General features: G+C 35.4%; 1 protein-coding gene across 4 annotated transcripts in view; it reads left to right on the top strand.

Moving 5' to 3' along the window:
- NFU1 (NFU1 iron-sulfur cluster scaffold) overlaps positions 1 to 17528 on the top strand; it is a 50392-nt gene extending 32864 nt beyond the window's left edge. For all 4 annotated transcript variants that reach the window (XM_077134457.1, XM_077134460.1, XM_077134458.1 and 1 more), the window contains 4 exons: positions 7104 to 7218; positions 9012 to 9072; positions 13063 to 13237; positions 15372 to 17528. In XM_077134457.1, the coding sequence (XP_076990572.1) occupies positions 7104 to 7218; positions 9012 to 9072; positions 13063 to 13237; positions 15372 to 15416 (396 nt within the window). In that variant the 3' untranslated portion in view covers positions 15417 to 17528. The remainder of the gene's footprint in view (positions 1 to 7103; positions 7219 to 9011; positions 9073 to 13062; positions 13238 to 15371) is intronic.
- Positions 17529 to 17955: the final 427 nt, after the last annotated feature.

Raw genomic sequence — 17955 nt, 5'->3', positions numbered from 1 at the left:
ATAGTACTTTGAAAGTCAGGAAAAATTCATTTTTTATTTAGTACCTACAAAAAAAACCTTTAATTTTGACTGAAGTATACTCTGGGGAGTATAAAAAAGAACCACACCTGGAGGATGAACAGAATCTCAGCATTGTTCTTCTTCAGGGCTATGTCAAAGACAGATTCATCAAATTTGCTGAAAGCGTGAACATCAGCTCCATACTTGATAAGCAGCTCTAGGACATCCTGATGGTGGTGCTCTGTGGTCCAATGCAAAGCTGCCATCTTCAGCATTTCCTTAGCCTTCACATCTGGACCATTCCTAACAGGAAGGTCCACGATGTGTGCATGTCCATCAGCTGCAGCCATGTGCAGGGGGATCCTGTCCACTTTGGACATCCCTGCTAACTTCTGCTCCAAGGAGCACGTCTCTTGTGTGGAATAATGACCATACTGGGCTACAAGGTGGAGGGTGATGTTCGAAGCCAGTCTGTGGTAAATGGGGCGCCATTTGCCCTCTATGTTCTCACTTCATCATCTTGGCCTTTCCTTGCTGCTTCTAGTACCCACTTCCCCAGGTCTACCAAGGACATCTTTTATGCATAGGAACAAATACTCCTCGTCCAAAACACTGCTGGCTGCTCTTTCATCAAGCCTGCCAGTTTCATCCCGTTTCCTTCTCTAGTTAAGAGTCCCTGTCAGTGACGATTACTTTTTGGCTTTTTCATATATGCATATTTGGGGGGCCATTAATCCCCCCGCATGGATAAATGGAGGAATAACCTTGATTCTTGAAAATGACTTAATAACTATAGAACTTTTAAGGTGTAACTGTGTGATTGTGAAAACCTTGTGACTGACACGTCTTTGTCCAATGTATGAACAGATAAGTAAAGAAAAAAGGTAAAAAAAAAAAAGAACAAATAATTGAGGGGCATGGAGTAAGGGGAGTATGGAATGCTTTGCGTGTCCTTTTGTAGGTTTATTCTTATTTTTATTGTTTTTGGAGTAATAAACACATTTAAAATTTGATTGTATTGATGAATGTACAGGTTTATGATGATAACGTGAGCCCTGATTGTATGCTTTGGATGATTATATCTCAATTAAAAAATCATTAAAGGAAAAAAAAAAGCTAACTAGACCTAGTTCCCATTCCCAATCTTTAAGGCATATCACTGGTTTTACTTTTGAATCCATGGTACAGCTCATTTTATCTTTTGTGTATGGTCTCCTAATTAGTTCTTTTTTTTTTATTGACAAATCTTCACACAGAGTCCACATATGGCGCAGTCAGTACTTGATTGTGTATTCATCACCATAATCATTTTTTAGAACATTTGTATTACTCCAGAAAAAGAAATAAAAAGAAAAAACTCATACATCCCATGCCCCTTACCCCTTCATCTCATTGAGCACTAGTATTTCCTTCTACCCAATTTATTTCACTCCTTATCCCCCCTATTATCCTTTTTATTACTCATCTGTTCATACCCTGGATAAAAGGAGCATCAGATACAAGGTTTTCACAATCACACAGTCACATTGTAAAAGTTAAAGCTTTTTTGTACAGTCAAGGCTATTGGAACACATCTTAACAGTTTCAGGTACTTCTCTCTAGCCACTCCAATCCATCATAAACTAAAAAGGGATGTCTATGTATTGCATATGAATAATCCCAGAATAATGTCTTGACTCTGTTTGAAATCTCTCAGCCACTGAAATTTTATTTTGTTTCCTTTCTCTCTTCCCCCTTTTGGTCAAGAAGGCTTTCTCAAACACTTGATGCTGGGTCCTGGCTCATTCCAGGGGTCCTTTCCCATTCCAGGGGTCCTTTCCCATGTTGCCAGGGAGATTTACACCCTTGGAGTCATGTCTCACGTAGTGGGGAGGACAGTGTGTTCACCTGCTGAGTTGTCTTAGAGAGGCCACATCTGAGCAACAAAAGAGGTTCTCTTAGGTTGACTCTTAGGCATAATTTTTTTTTAACTTTTTAAATTGTATAATATAACGTACATACAAAACAAAGAAAGAAAAAGCAATAGTTTTCAGAGCACCCTTCAACAAGTGGTTACGAGGCAGATCCCAGAGATTGTGATTGGCTACCATACCATCCTCAGATTTTTCCCTCTAGCTGCTTCAGAATATAGGAGGCTAGAAGGCATAAATTTTTTTTTTATCATCAGAATCGACTTTTTTTTTCTTTTTTGTGAAAGATAACATGTGCAAAACAATAAATTTCAAAGCACAGCACAACAATTAGTTGTAGAACAGATTTTAAAGTTTGGTATGGGTTACAATTCCACAATTTTAGGTTTTAACTTCTAGCTGCTCTTAGATACTGGAGATGAAAAGAAGTATCAATTAAATGATTCAGCAATCATATTCGTTTGTTAAATCCTACCTTCTCTGTATAACTCCACTACCATTACCTTTGATCTTTCTATCCTACTGTTTAGGATTATTTGGGCTGTGGCCATTCTAACTTTTACATGTTGGAAGAGGCTGTCAATAATATGGGTTAGTGATGTTCTGGAGAGGCTGGGCCCTCTAGGTTTCAGGACTTATCTGGTTCAGGGACCCATCTGGAGGGTGTAGGTTTCTAGAAAGTTACCCTAGTGCATGGAACCTTTGTAGAATCTTATATATTGCCCTAGGTGTTCTTTAGGATTGGCTGGACTGGTTTTGATTGGGTTTGGCAAGTTATGATAGGTAAACAGTGTCTAACTGAAGCTTGCGTGAAAGTGACCTCCAGAGTAGCCTTTCAACTGTATTTGAACTCTCTCAGTCACTGGTACTTTATTAGTTATACTTCTTTTCCCCATTTTGGTCAGGATGGAATTGTTGATCCCATGATGCCAGGGCCGGACTCATCCTTGGGAGTCATCTCCCATGCTGTCATGGAGACTTTCATCCCTGGATATCATGTCCCACGTAGTGGAAAGGGCAATAATTTCACTTACAGAGTTGGGTTTAGAGACAGTGAGGCCACATCTGAGCAACAAAGGAGGTCCTCCAGAAGTAACTCTTAGACATACTTAGAGGTAGGCTAAAACTTGTCCACTACCTACATATGCTTCACAAGAGTAAGCCTCAAGATCAAGGGCTTGGCCTATTGATCTGGATATCCCTTATGTCTGATATAGTATCAAGGGATTCCTGATGGTAAAGTTTAATAATTTCATATTTTTTTTCTCCCATCCTTCAAGGGGCTTTGCCAATACTTTTTTATTATCTGCTCAATATATTCTTGGCTGCATCAAGGCATTGCATTAAGCTATGCAGGATTAAAGGCCTTCATTCTTATTCTGGGCTCCCTGTGTTTCCATTCTTCAAATTAGCTATCCAGACAGACTGAGTTAGATTATGTGCTCCAGAAAATCTAGGTTCTAGATAAAATAAACCTTTCTTCCTTTGGTCTCAAAGAGTAGGTGTGGTTCTAAAATTTAGACAATGTCTTCCTTATCCCTTTGGTTTGAATTGCCGTAATCCCGACCTGTTTGGCTTCTTTATCTCTAAATACCAGGTTATACAAATATAAAAAAGCCTATCAAAATTCAGAAATAATAATTACCACTCCAGACTAAATGCATCTGCTATAAGAGCTTGCGATCTAGGCCCCTGTTTTCTTATAAGCATTTTCTAGAGATCATACAATAATTGTTCATTCGGTTCTGGCTTATTTTGCCTCACCAAATGTCCACAAGTTCATTCACATCGTTGAATGCCTCACAACTTTGTTTTTGTAGGAGCACAGTATTCGACTGATGCCCTATTTTATTACATTTCTTTTCCCGCTTTAGGTCTAGAAGGTGTTGATCCCATGGTGCTAGAGCCAGACTCTCCTGGGGAATCATAACCCATGTTGTCAGGGAGATTTTCACCCCTGAATATCATATCCCATGTAGAGGGGAGGGTAATTATTTTCCTTGCGCAGCTGGGCTTAGAGAAGAGAGAAGCCACCTCTGAGCAACAAAAAGCCTTCTTGGAAGCAACTCTTAGACCTCTGTAAGTCTTATTTTCTTCCCTATAAAAATAAGCCCACCATAGTCTGAGATGTATCCTGGTATTACATTAAACTATACAGAATTACAAGGCCTTGTTCCCATTCTGGACTCCAGGAATTTGGGTTGTTTAAATGAGGTATTCAGACAGGTTATTTAGATTGTGTGTTACAGAAAATTTAGGTTCTAGACATAATAAACCTCTCTGCCTTTGGTTTCATAGAGTAAATGAAAGCCTAGAATACAAATGCTATCATCTTTTACCCTGTATTCTGATTTATGTTAGACCCACCAGATTGGCTTTGTTTTAAACTCTAATTGAGGCTCTATCTCTTTATCAGTTACTTTAACTATTGTTATATACAGCTGTGCTAACTTTCAGAGCTATAGCACTCTATTTCTGGGTCTTAGATGTTACAGAATTACTCACAGTTCTAGGGAAATACCAGCTGATACATATGAGTTTAGTGTCTCAGAATCTAGAAATACGTTTACAACTTCAGACTGTGGCTGTTATAAGGGCTTACAATCTAGGCTCCCATTTTCCTAATAGTATTTTCTGAAAGAGGCCTTAGCACATTTGTTTGTTTCTGGCTTATTTTGCACAGTACATTTTCCCCAAGAATTATTCACTTCATTGTGTGCCTCTCCATGTCCTTCCTTTTTGTAGCCCTACCATATTCCATCACATAAATATATTAAAGTTCACCATTCTGCTTCTCATTCGTTATACTCTTCAGCTCTCTTCATCTATTGGGCATCATGGATAATGTCCAAAATATACAAACCATGTCTCATAATATCCTTGCTTGGTGTACAATTAGCAGCACTCTCAAATTTAGACTCTCTGTTTTCATTGGTCCCTAACAACAAAAAATCAACAAATACAACATCACCAACTATCAAATCGAAACTACCGCTTCTCGCGTATCCCTCCCCCCCAATTAGTTGTCCCTAGTTGTGCTGATTTAATTTCAGTCAACATTATGTGCTCAAGGTTCATCCATGTTGTCATATCCTTTGGGACCTCATTTTGTCTTACTACTCCATAATATTCCATTTTATGTATATATCACATTTTGTTTACCCACTGGTCTCTTTTTTTTAAAAATATTTTTATCTTCTCTGTTATCACTCCCCCATCTCCTTTGATCTTTCTCCCTACTTTTAGGTGTATTTGAGCTATGTCCTTTCCAACTTTTTCCTGCTGGGAAGGGCTGTTGATAATGTAGGGCGGGGGGATAAACTAGTTGATGTTCTGGAGGGCCTGGTCCTTTTGTTTCAGGACTTATCTAGCCTAGGAACCCATCTGGAGGTTGTAGGTTTCTAGAAAGTAATCATAGTGGATGGAAACTTTGTGAAATCTCAGATAGAGCTGTAGGTGTTCTTAGTGTTGGTAGGAATGGTTTTGGTTGGGGTTTGGCAGAACATGCTAAGTAGCAATATCTAGTTGAAGCTTGCGTAAGAGTGGCCTCCAGGGTAGCCTCTTGACTCTATTTGATCTCTTTCAGCCACTGATAACCTTATTTGTTACAATTATTATCCTCCTTTTGTTCAGGAAGGCATTGTTGATCACATGGTGCTGGAACCAGGCTCAGAATTTAGGAAATTCTCATGTTGCCAAAGAGAATTTCACCCCTGGATGTCATGTCCCATGTAGTGGGGAAGGTAATGATTTCACTTGCAGAGTTGGGCTAAGAGAGAGAGAGAGGCCACATTTGAACAACAAAAGTTGCTCCTCTGCAAGCAACTTTTAGGCGTTACTGCAGGTAGGCTTAGCTTCTCCGCTATGTAAATAAGCTTCCCAAGAGCAAGCCTTAAGATCAGGGGCTTACCTATAGATCCCAGAGTAATTTCAACAGAGAATAAAGAGCTGTTTATGAACATTCCTTGAGGGACTAGGGAGAAAGGAGAAAATCTTTAACATCCCCATCCTGCTATTCTCGCAAGCAGTAGGGACAATCAATTCAATAGGCTGAGCTCTCCATCTTGGGGGTTGCCCCTTTGAAACTTAACTCCTACAAAGGAGAAGCCAAGCTTTCTTATAATTATGCCTAAGAGTCACCCCCAGAGAACCTCTTTTGTTGCTCAGATGTGGCCTCTCTCTCTAAGGCAGCTTGGCAAGTGAACTCATTGCCCTACTCCCTCAGTGGGACATGACTCCCAGGGGTGTAAATCTCCCTCCGGCATGGGACAGGACTCTTGGGATGAGCTGGGACCTGGTATCATGGGATTGAGAAAGCCTTCTTGACCAAAAGGGGAAAGAGAGAAATGAGACAATGGGTACCAGTTATATTGACAGTTAAGTCCTTCAGCAGAGTAGAATAGGTAAGACATGTTATATGTTTTTGTTCTACACTTGCATCATTGAGTTTTTTCAGTACACTTAAATAATATTTGCCAGTTGATTTTTTTGAATGGTGGCAATATTTCCTGTGTATTTTTTTATCTAGAACTTTCATCCTATTCCTTCAAAAGAATGGGAATCTCTTTATCATCTTCTTTAAAGACAGAAATCACTCACTATTTTGCTTGTCTTCAGTGCATCAGAAATAACTTTTTTTTTACATTTTGTTTTATTATTTTTTTTAACTTTTTTTATTAATTAAAAAAATTAACAAACAAAACATTAAGATATCATTCCATTCTACATATATAATCAGTAATTCTTAATATCATCACATAGTTGCATATTCATCATTTCTTAGAACATTTGCATCGATTTAGAAAAAGAAATAAAAAGACAACAGAAAAAGAAACAAAACGATAACAGAGAAAAAAAAAGATTATACATAACATACCCCTTACCCCTTGCTTTCATTTACCACTAGCACGAAATAACTTTTAATCATTTTATATCTCCTGCATGGTGCATGGCATATACAACACATGATGAAAGTTTGATGAGTGGTTGAGTGGTAGATATTTTAAGATTAGGAGCCACACCCTTTAAGAGCTGAACTGATTTTATGTGATTTGTATTCTCCAGAAATTGATGTTTTTTGCATAATATAAGAAACAGGTAGAAAATGATTCTTGGAAGATACAAGGTATCATTTTATATTTAACTTTGCCTTTGAGTGGAAATGTTGAAGCATTTTTCTTCAAATGTTTATAGGAAAGTGAAGAGTTAGACTGGAATTTGCTCAAACCAGATATTTATGCAACAATCATGGACTTCTTTGCATCTGGTTTACCCCTAGTTATGGAGGAAACATCTTCAGGAGAAGCAGGTAACATGTAATGTTGGCTAATTAGTATTTGTCTTTTTCTTATAGACTTTTGTATTTTATTCACATGTGCTCTAATTTCAGTAATGATGGGAAGACAGACTTATATAATATATTTAGGTTTAGAACCAGTTCCAGAGGGCACAAAACTTTATATGCATTAGTTTTACCTAGCACTTTTTAAAACTTGTGTATAAATTCAATCTATTATACAAAACTAATTTTTTAATTATAAAAATGTTCAAATATGAGGAAAATAATTTATTGCTCAATTATTTGCCTCCCTCCTAGATTTAACATGTATGAACTTCTTACCAGGGTTGTTCTAGACCTTTATTTTAGTTTCCTAGACTGCTCAAAGCAAAAACCATGGGACGTTTAATGTGAACAGTAGGGATTTATTAAGTTAGAATTTTGAATCTGAAGAAATGTCCAAATCAAGATATGATCAAGGCAGTATTTTCTTCCCAAAGACCAGTTGCTGGAGATCCTTGGCTCTTCTGCCACATGGCAAGATGCATGTCTGTGCCTTTGGTTTCTTCTTTCTCTTCTGGGTTTTGTTGATTTCAGCTTCTTGCGTCCATGGCTTTCTTATTCTCTCTTTCTGAATTCATTCCATTTTTAAATGGTTTAAGTCCCATCCTGAATGAGGTAGGTCACACATTATAACTGATGAGCCTTATCAAAAGTTCCTGCTTACAGTGGGTTTACACCCACAGGAATGGATTAGTTTTGAGTACATGTTTTTCTGGGGTACATACAGCATTAAACCACTACAGATCTATTTTCAAAATATTAAAATTACACTTAAACCCCCACAGCCACCATCCCTTAACTCTTTTTCAGACATGCATATAGGGTCAGTTTGTTTTTAGACTTTTGCTACACATGTAAGTGTGCAGGGAATATACAGTATTGATTTTTTTCTTAAACTTTAAGTAACTTGTGTTATATTACAACTTAACTTTTTCACTGAACATAATGTTTTCAAAATACCTAATTTTAAAAATTGTAGGTCTAGTCTAGTTTATTCACTTTAGGTGCTGGATAGTATTTCATTATGTGAATGAACTTCAGTTAATTAATGTGTTCCTTTAATTAAATGTCCCATTGGGTTGTTTCTACTAATCTTTGTTTCAAAATTTGCTGCATCCTTATTCAAGTCTCCTTGTGCACATGTGAAAAGTTTCTTTAGACTGTATTCCTAGAAGTGGAATTGCTGTGTTTGTTAGATAATATGTAAAGGTTCTCCAGTATGAAATTGTTCTAACTTACATGCACATTCGCAGTATATAAGAATTTCAGCTTTCTTAAATCCTTATCATCAAGTGCTATCTTTTACATTTTTTTGGCCACTATGTTAGATGTAAATTTATTTACAAACTACATGCACCTTTTTATCTCAAAGTTTCCAACAGAAACTAGATAGCCTTTGTTTCCTCTCCCACTTTTTTTTTTTCTCAATTCCTTGAGAGTGATGAAAGTTTATAAATTTACTGGTCAAAAATTTAAAACCCTATCATAAAGAGTAGATCAAGGTATTTCATTTCTGAATACCCACCTTTATCACTGAATATTGAGTTGATCATTGCTCCCTTGATTCTTCTTTACCAAGTCTAATGAATGATCTTTTTTTCATTTCCTTGAAATAGGTTTTATCCCCATACCAAGTCCTATATCCTATGCTTTTATGTGTTTAATGAGCTATGAAATTAAAATCTTCCTGTTTTAATTCTTGTGTTTGCATAGTTATGATATTTCTACTGTTGATATTTTTTATTTAATACTGTTTCTAGCATCTGAAGAAGATGATGAAGTTGTGGCAATGATTAAGGAATTGTTAGATAGTAGAATACGGTATGTGTTCATCTCTCTACCTGAAATCACATGTTGCCGAGGCAGTTTTCATTACAGCAATATATTATAGTGGTTTGTGAGATGATAGAAGAGTTCCAAAATAGTAAGTGTAATATAAGCCACAGTAGGTAGCCACGACAGTTGAATTTAAAGTTTGTAATTCATTGCATTCACTCAAAATTAAAAAGCATTTATTTCATTTAAATACATCAGTGAAGGAATTTGTCTTTCACAGTCACCTTGTAGATTTGATATTGTTATAATACCAATGTCGTAGAAGGCAAAAAAAGAGTTAACAGTGTTTGGGAGAATCGTTAAGAGAGAAGTAGTACCTGTTTTCAGGCTGTTTCCCATAAAAAATAAATTTAAGTGAGTGCAGAACTGCAGGCTTCTACTTCTGCTTGCAGCACACCATTGGTCCTGCTGAGCACTCCTAGAAAACTAGATAAAATGTAATTTTATCTAGTTTTCAAGCTTTCAAGATCTTGGAGATAAAAGAAGCCCATTGAGGTGAGGTTGACATTCTGCACACACCTTTTCCCAACTGGAAGTATCTGCTGATACTTGGTGCGAAGATAAAATATGAGAAGCTGTTGAGAGAGCAGCTGCTAAGCATCAGAGAAGTCATTGATTTTTTAGCAAATTTGCTGAGATGGGAAGACAAAAATAAAAATTTTGGGTTGCCAATGAATCCTTTAAAGGATTCTCAAGATTCCAGAGAGAAGGGAAGCTCAGAAAGGTGAGCCTGACATTCAGAGGTTCTCCCCACAAGGCACTTCAGCACTTATTCTTAGCCGTGTGAGTCTGGAGGCTAAGATGACAAAAATTGAAAAGCAGAGTTTGGGCAGTTTTTATGATACTGGAGGGGAAAAAATTGGAGCTTAGGATTGTTCAAGGAGGAGGGACCTCAGGGAACACCCAGACTCTCAGTTAGGCTCCCTGAAAGACTAAACACTGGAAATGGAAGCAAATCAGAGGTAAACCAAACCATACAAAGATTGCAGTCCACAATTGAGTTAGTTTAAATCCAAGTGGATTGAGCTGCTGCCAGAAGATAGGATGATGTAGTATAATCGAGAGTTAATTCAGTTTTTCATACATAGTATCCATCATTTAGTAAAAAAAAGAAGCAGGTATACCTCAAAACTGGAACACACAGAAATAAAACAGGTCTATAGGTAACTCAGATGTCAAGAGTTAGGGCCTTAAAATAACTTTAATAGTTAAGCCATTAAAATGTTCAAGGAAACAGAGGACAAGATGGAGAATTTCTTCAAAGAACTGAAATCTATAAAAAAAGTAGTTCTAAACTAAAAAATATAATAATTGAACTTAATTCATTTAGATCAGGTTAACACCAGTTTAGATGCAATTGAAGAGAATTGTGAATTAGGAAATTGGACTATAAGTTAGTAGAAAACACCCAGATTAAAGAGAAAAAGAAGATGGAAAATGGAAAATACAGGAGAAAAGCATGAGAGACATATGGCATATGGCAAAAAAGATCTTACAGTGTTCTGTAGGGTTTCAAGTATGTCGAGAAGTAAAATGCAGAACAAAAATACAAAAGTGGTTTTTGTAAAAGAATATGTTGTTAAGTTGTAAAAACCAAATAGCCGTATTATAGGGTAAATACTAAATGAATAGTGAACATATAATTAACAAGCCTACAAAGGTCGGAAAAATGGAATAATAAAAATACTTGATTAATCCAAAGAATGCAAAATAGGAAATAAATAATGAAATGGTAATATAAACCCGAATGTATCAGTAATTACATTTAAGTATAAATAGGTTGATTAATAAAAGATAGATTGTGAGATTGAGTGTTAAAAAAAAAAAGCCAACTACATGCTCCTTATAAGAGGTGTACATTTTTTTCCCCCATGGGCAGGCTCTAGGAGTCAGACCCGTGTCTCCGGCATGGCAGGCGAGAATTCTGCCACTGAGCTACCATTGCTCTGCCCAAGAGCTATACATTTTAAATATAAGGTTTAAAGTAAAAGGATTGAGAAATATATAGCATGTGAAGACTAAATAAGAGGAAGCTTATCTAATTATGCAAGTATCAGAATACTTTATAGCAAAAGGTATTACTATTTTTATTATGAGATAGAGATCTCATAATAAAGGGTTGTTTCTATCAGAAATATATATATTGGTATTTATGCTAATTTTAAACTTGTATGCTCCTAATAATATAGCTCCTAAGTAAAATTCCTTAAAAGAAGATATAGATAATCTACAGTCATAGTGGAAGACTAATCCTTCTCTCTCAATAACAAATAAAACAAGTAGATAAAATAATCAGTAAGACTATGAGATGTTTGAACCATGTGATTAATAATCTTGACCAAAGTGACATATATAGAACACTGCACCCAATAAGGACAAAGTATTTATTGTTTCTAAGTGTACATAGAACAATTACCAAAGTATGTTGAATTATAAAGCAACTCTCAACAAATTTCAAGGATTAAAATCATTGAGAAAATGTTCTCTCACTGCGGTGAGATTAAGCTAGACATCAGTTTCTGAACGGTAACTACAAAATCCCCAAATACTTGAGAATCAAGCAATGCTCTTCAGAAACATTCATGAGTCAAAAAAGAAATCTCAAAGGAAATTTAAACTAGGAGAATATCTCTGTGACCTTTGAATAGGCAATTTTTTTTATCAGTAGGACACAAGAAAACAGATAAAGAAAATTCAAGGGAAAGATATATAAATTGAATGAATTATGAATTTTTCTTCATCAAAAGATACCGTTTATGGTAAAAAGGCAACCTGTGGTCTAGGAGAAGATATTTATAAAACATATATGACAGAATATGTAAAGAACGCCTATGAATTGTTGAGAAACAGAAAAATAGAGGCTTGAGTAGGTACTTCACAAAAAACTGTAACCAAATTCATGGCTAGTCAGCATGAATATATGCTTAACTCATTAGTCATTATGAAAATTCAAATTAAAACCACAATGAAGTATCACTATAGATCCACCAGAATGGTTAAAACCATTAAGATTGACAATACTAATTTTTGGTGAGAATGGGGAACAAAAGGAACTACACTGCTAGTGGAAATGTAAATTTACACAACTTCAAAAAGCTATTTGGCATTATCTACTGAGCTATTCCATTCTCAAGCATACAATAAAGACATATACAGGAATCTTCACAGCTGCACAATTTGTAAGTGCCCCAAAATGATATTGACCCTAATGTCTATCAACAGTAAAATGGATAAATAAATTCTAGTATATTCACTTTATACAATAACTTGCAGCAGTATAATCGGATAAACTATTATTGCTATATGCAACAGTGGATGAATTTCACAAAGAGCAAAAGAACCTAGTTACATAAGAGTAAATCCTGTATGATTCCTAAGTAGAATATATATTTATAAATTATAAAGTTCAAAACCAGGCAAAACTAATTAATAGTGATAGAAATTAGGATAATGATTGCTTAGTTGGGAATGATTAGGAAGAAGCTCAAGGGGAACTTCTGGGGCACTGATGTTCTGTTTCTTAGACTGAGTGGTGGTTAAAAATGTGTGTTTACTGTGTGAAAGTTTATTTAGTTGCACTTACATGATTTGTGCATTTTTCAGTATTCATATATGTTTCATTTCAAAAATTTACCTAGGGGGAAAAACCACCATGTGTCAATCTGACCTTCCCCTGCCAAGAGAAATGCATGAGTGTATCTTAGGTGATCACTATAGTTAAATACTTTTAAATGCTTAAAGAGATCATTAATAAGTTGGATAAAAATAAGTAAATTTTAGTATGAATTGATTTTGGTATTTTATGTGAGAGTAAAACATTACAAATTAGACTTAACCACAATTATTCTCATTATAGAAGTAGCTCTAGTTTTGTGAATTTTACCATTATAAAATCTAAGCTCTGAGCCTTATTAAATTATTTTCAATGAAATCTTTTCTTCTTTTAAATATATAACAAATATTCTGTGACCACAGGCCGACTGTGCAGGAAGATGGAGGAGATGTGATCTATAAAGGCTTTGAAGATGGCATTGTACAGCTGAAACTCCAAGGGTCTTGTACAAGCTGCCCCAGTTCAATCATTACTCTGAAAAATGGAATTCAAAATATGCTGCAGTTTTATATTCCAGAAGTAGAAGGTGTAGAACAGGTAGGTCAGTATTATATGACAGTTTAGATTTATTATTAAAATAAATACTTGAAATTCATGATCTTTTTCTTCGAGGAGTAGATCTTTGTGTTGCAGTTTAATCAAATTTGAAGACTGTATTTTAGAAGTAACTTTAGTGTTATGAATAGCTACTATGTACCAGGCATTTTCACAGATGTTACCTCATTTAATCTAGTAACTCAGCAAAGTAAGTAAAGTTGTTCTCATTTTACAAATAATGAAACAGATTCCCTGTTTGTAGAAAAATTCTGAAAAGCGGAATTCAAACATGCTGCAGTTTTATCCAGATTTAGTAGTTGAAGAGTTCTAGTACCTCACATTTATCTGCTTCTTGTTCTTAATCACAGAGACCAGCAGCTCATATAGAAATCATGCTTTGTTGTACAGTAAAATGGAGTAGGGTTATAGTGCTTTTTCTATAGCGTATCAGCATTTTTTTCTGCCCCCAACATACTTAAAGAATATATGATGCCATCTTCTCAGCTGTAGTAGAGATTCTCACTGTAGTGCTTCCCAACCAGGAGTTGAGGCCTTATGTTGAGAGATTGTCAATCAGGGAAAGAGTGTGTGTGTGGAAATTAGAAAATTGAAAAAGTGCCTAAGGTAATTCAGTGCCCTTAAAAAAATGCATCTCTTCTCTTGGCTCTTTTTGAGAATCCTTGATTGCTGGGCAGTATTAAAATCAATTTTTTCAAATTTTAAAATCCACTGGGCCAAATCTAATATATGCTATCTCCTCTTTGAACTTTTTATCTGTGACTACTTGTAATTAAACTCTACCTTGGACCGCTTCAAAACTGCTTTCTCTATGTCTATTTCAGATTTATGTTTATGCTCCTTGAGAGACTTGAAATCATATCTAGGTCTTTGCATTCCTCTGCAGAACTTAGCCCTGTGTCTTATACATGTCCTGTACATAGTTTGTGTTAAATAAGTATTTGAGAATATTATGCCAAATTTAGGAACAATTCCAACCAAAATAGGTATTGATTGATAAAATTTTGATTGAATTTTGCTGGGAGTACATATAAAATATCAGTTCTTTGGAAATAAATGCTCATTTTTTACTCATCCCAGAAGAGAAACTATGAGAAAACTATTTTTCTGTTCATTGTCTCAGACAAGAATCAGATTCTTTGGATCTTTTTTTTTTGCATGGGCAGACCCCGGGAATTGAACCCGGTTCGGCATGGCAGGACAGAATTCTGCCTCTGAACCACTGTCACACTGCCCTCCTTTGGATCGTTTTAAAAATGTATTTTGTTCCATTATCCCCTGGTTGCTTTTTTTTTTTTACTTGCATTATTGACATTTTGGTAAACTGACAAAGGAACATTTTTATTTACTTGTCCAGGATGGGAAGATGAATTGGCAGCCAGATTATAAACTTGAATTGGCATATTAATTGGTCTATGTATGATGAGGAAAAAAGAAATTACTAGGTTTATATAACTGTTTTCCTCTCCATAGGATTTCGTCTTCATTTTCTGAGTAATATATTAGCTCATGGAAAGATATTAATCTTTTCATTTTCTTCAAGCATTAATTAGTATTTTCTTTACTTATTAGAAATTAAAGTCTTCACAATTATTCTAAGATTTAAAGTTTTTTTTTTTCTTTGAATAAGACCAAAATAATTCATTGCCAATATGGTCTTTTGTTTCTTGACTTATTTTAAGGATTCACTTTTTAAATATATATTCATAAAAGCACTGTTATACTTCCCAGAATATGTTTAAGTAAATAAGCTGCTTTGGAAAAAAATGACCAAAAGTCAATTATATTAGTCTTGGGGCTAGGGAATACCAGTTAATCATTTATAGTCTTCTCTGTCTACCTGAGACTCTGCTACTGGAAGCCTCTTTTGAGACAAGAAAAAAGGATCAGTGCTTTAATTAACTTGCTAATATTTCATTTGTTTTCACATTGTTAGGATACAGGTTGTTATGCAAACTCTGTAGTTTGTGGGATCTTGATAGATTTATGCTTAGTGGATTTTAATATACAGTTATAGAATAAGGAACTTTAAGTGAGCAGTTAATATTAAATTCAGTAAAATAGCAGCCCCTAATCCTTTTCTTAATTTTTAAATTCTTTTTGTTTTTGGTTTTAGGTTATGGATGATGAATCAGAAGAAAAGGAAGCAAACTCACCATAAAATAGTTTGGGATTTCTTTGGGCCTAATAGATGTCTTGATAATATATACCAAACTTTTATTATTAGTTTGCTAAAGAAGTTGAGAATCAATAAAATATGTCACTTACTTCAGAGAATGACATATAAATGTTGCATGTTTGCTTTACCTCATATGAGTTATTTATAGCATCCCGAATCATCTGGATACATGAATTTTATCCAGGGATATTTTAATTTTTGCTCTTCATTTCTCATGGTTCCTTCTTTGCATAATGTGTGAAGCAGTTTAAAATACATTTTCTCCATCTAATTTATAACTTTTTATATGTAAAAATAAATAAGGAGAATGCTTTTTAAAATATTCTAAAATGGCTTAGCTTTTTGTGGGATATCTGAAGCTACTTGTACTGAATTTAGCTAGTTAAAGAAAACGAAGCTGGACAACAGAATACGGTTTTAAACACCTACCCCCCAATGTAGTAGGCTTTTAACTTCTCACTAAAAGACCAAAAATAAAAATAAATCACAATGCTGAAAAGTGATGAAGAACCAAGCTCAGAATTTGAACAAAATTCCCACTGATTATAAAGTCAGAGAGAGCTGAATTGAGAAAAAAAATCCTAAAGATGCTCATGGACTTTACCTTCAAAGCAGAAGCTCCCTGAGAAAAAGATGGTCGTTCTTCCATTAGCTCCTGTGACTCAGAGATCCAGAAATCTGTGCCATGCCAGAAATTGGGACAGTTATTTTTTTACCATAGAGATGCTACTTTTTCAGACAGCCAAAATACTGTATTATCCTTTTCATTTTCCTTTCTATTTGTTTCTATATTTAGAGACAGTGGTTCACAGAAAATACTGGGAAAGGAAAGATGAGGAAATAATAGTGGTATATTTTATCTCTGGAAATCTAATCCCCCAAAGCAAGGAGATTAAGATAGAGATGGAAACAGGAAAAACTGTAGTAGTTCTGAAAGCTGGAAACTGAGGTTTTTGTTTTTGTGTATTGGGTCGCAAAACCAGACACTGGGTTAAGCACATTCGTTCCCTAACTGTTATAGATGAATTCAGGCTAAACATTGGAAATTGCTTTGCAAGCTAGGCACATTAAACTGCCTTTTAGTTTTTGCTATAGAAAATTGAGATTTTGAGAGAGATGCAGTTAATGACAAGTCTTGGGTATGGCCATAAAATAAGTGGCTCAAGTGGGTAGAGGATTAGATTTATTTTAAGTGAAGAAATCATGGACCTGAATGGCAAGGTGTTGAAACATCTCCTACAAAAGGGAGCATCCACGAAGAGAGCAAAGGAGGTGAGGTGGCAAAGAACATAAAGAGCAGTGTTATCAAAGTTCAGAAGGTGTGAAATTTATTGGGGAATTACAAGAAGTGTGGCTTGACTGTAAAGTTGAAGGGCTTAGTTGAAAATGATGCAGGAGTAGGCAATGGGCAGTATAGGGAGGGCTGTAGGTAGTGTTGCTTGTCTAACCATCATACACCCCTGCTTCTTCCTTGCCAAGAGAGACCCTCTCAGTTATTAGTTGGTAGCACTGTGCCCAGGGAAGGTAAGTCCCCCACCTCCAAGCCCCAGGGGATAAATTGTAATTAAACCAGTCACTTTTACTCCATTTTCCTTTGCCAGCCATAAGTCTAAGGGCAGACATATGACTCAGCTCTGACCAGTGAGCTGTAAGTGCATGTTTTGGAAAGATTTTCTTCCCTGATAGATTGTGCAGTTAGTCTCTGGACAGAATACTCTTTGCTCACCCATTCCTTTTCTTCCTGCATAGTACACTATAGTACAAGACTTGGTATCTGAGGCTTTGGGCAAACATCTTGTGATATTAACAAAAGGCCAAACCACTGAAAATGGCAAGGAGGAAGGAAAGCAAGGGCCTGAATCCTTGAGGAATTTGTTGAACTTTGAGCCAGCTGCAGAACTGCTCATTTTCAGGGTTTTTATGATGTGGGATAAATGTTTTTCTTATTTTAACCATGTTGTCAAGTATTTTAAAACCTGAAGTGGATTACATTCTAACAGAAAGAGCCTTGTAAATCATGGAGAACTTTGTAAATGTTTTTAATGCATTTTTATTTGTGATAGTTCCACATGTCAACCTTAAAATGAAAACAGTATGTATTTTTAATTCATTGAACCATGTGTTTTGTTTGTTTCCTTTTGTTTTTAAATATTTTTATTGGCAAAAAAATCTTCAAACACATGCTTTCCATACATGGGGTACAATCCAGTGGCTCACAGTATCATCACATAGTTGTGTATTCATCAACATGATCATTTTTAGAACATTTGCATTACTCCTGGAAAAAAAAAAGAAAAAAGAAAAAACTCTTACATTCCATACCGCTTACCCCTCCCTCTCAATGACCACTAGTAATTCCATCTACCCAATTTATTTTACCCCTTATCCCCCTTATTATTTCTTTATATTTAATCCATATTTTTTTACTCATCTGTCCATACCCTGGATAAAAGGATCATCAGACACAAGGTTTTCGCACTCACATAGTCACATTGTAGATATTATACCTTTAAACAGTTGT

Source organism: Tamandua tetradactyla, chromosome 17 (assembly GCF_023851605.1).
Source record: "Tamandua tetradactyla isolate mTamTet1 chromosome 17, mTamTet1.pri, whole genome shotgun sequence".
Lineage (NCBI taxonomy): Eukaryota > Metazoa > Chordata > Mammalia > Pilosa > Myrmecophagidae > Tamandua > Tamandua tetradactyla.
Note: the sequence above shows the minus strand (reverse complement) of the source record. Positions and strands in the feature narration are given on the sequence as shown.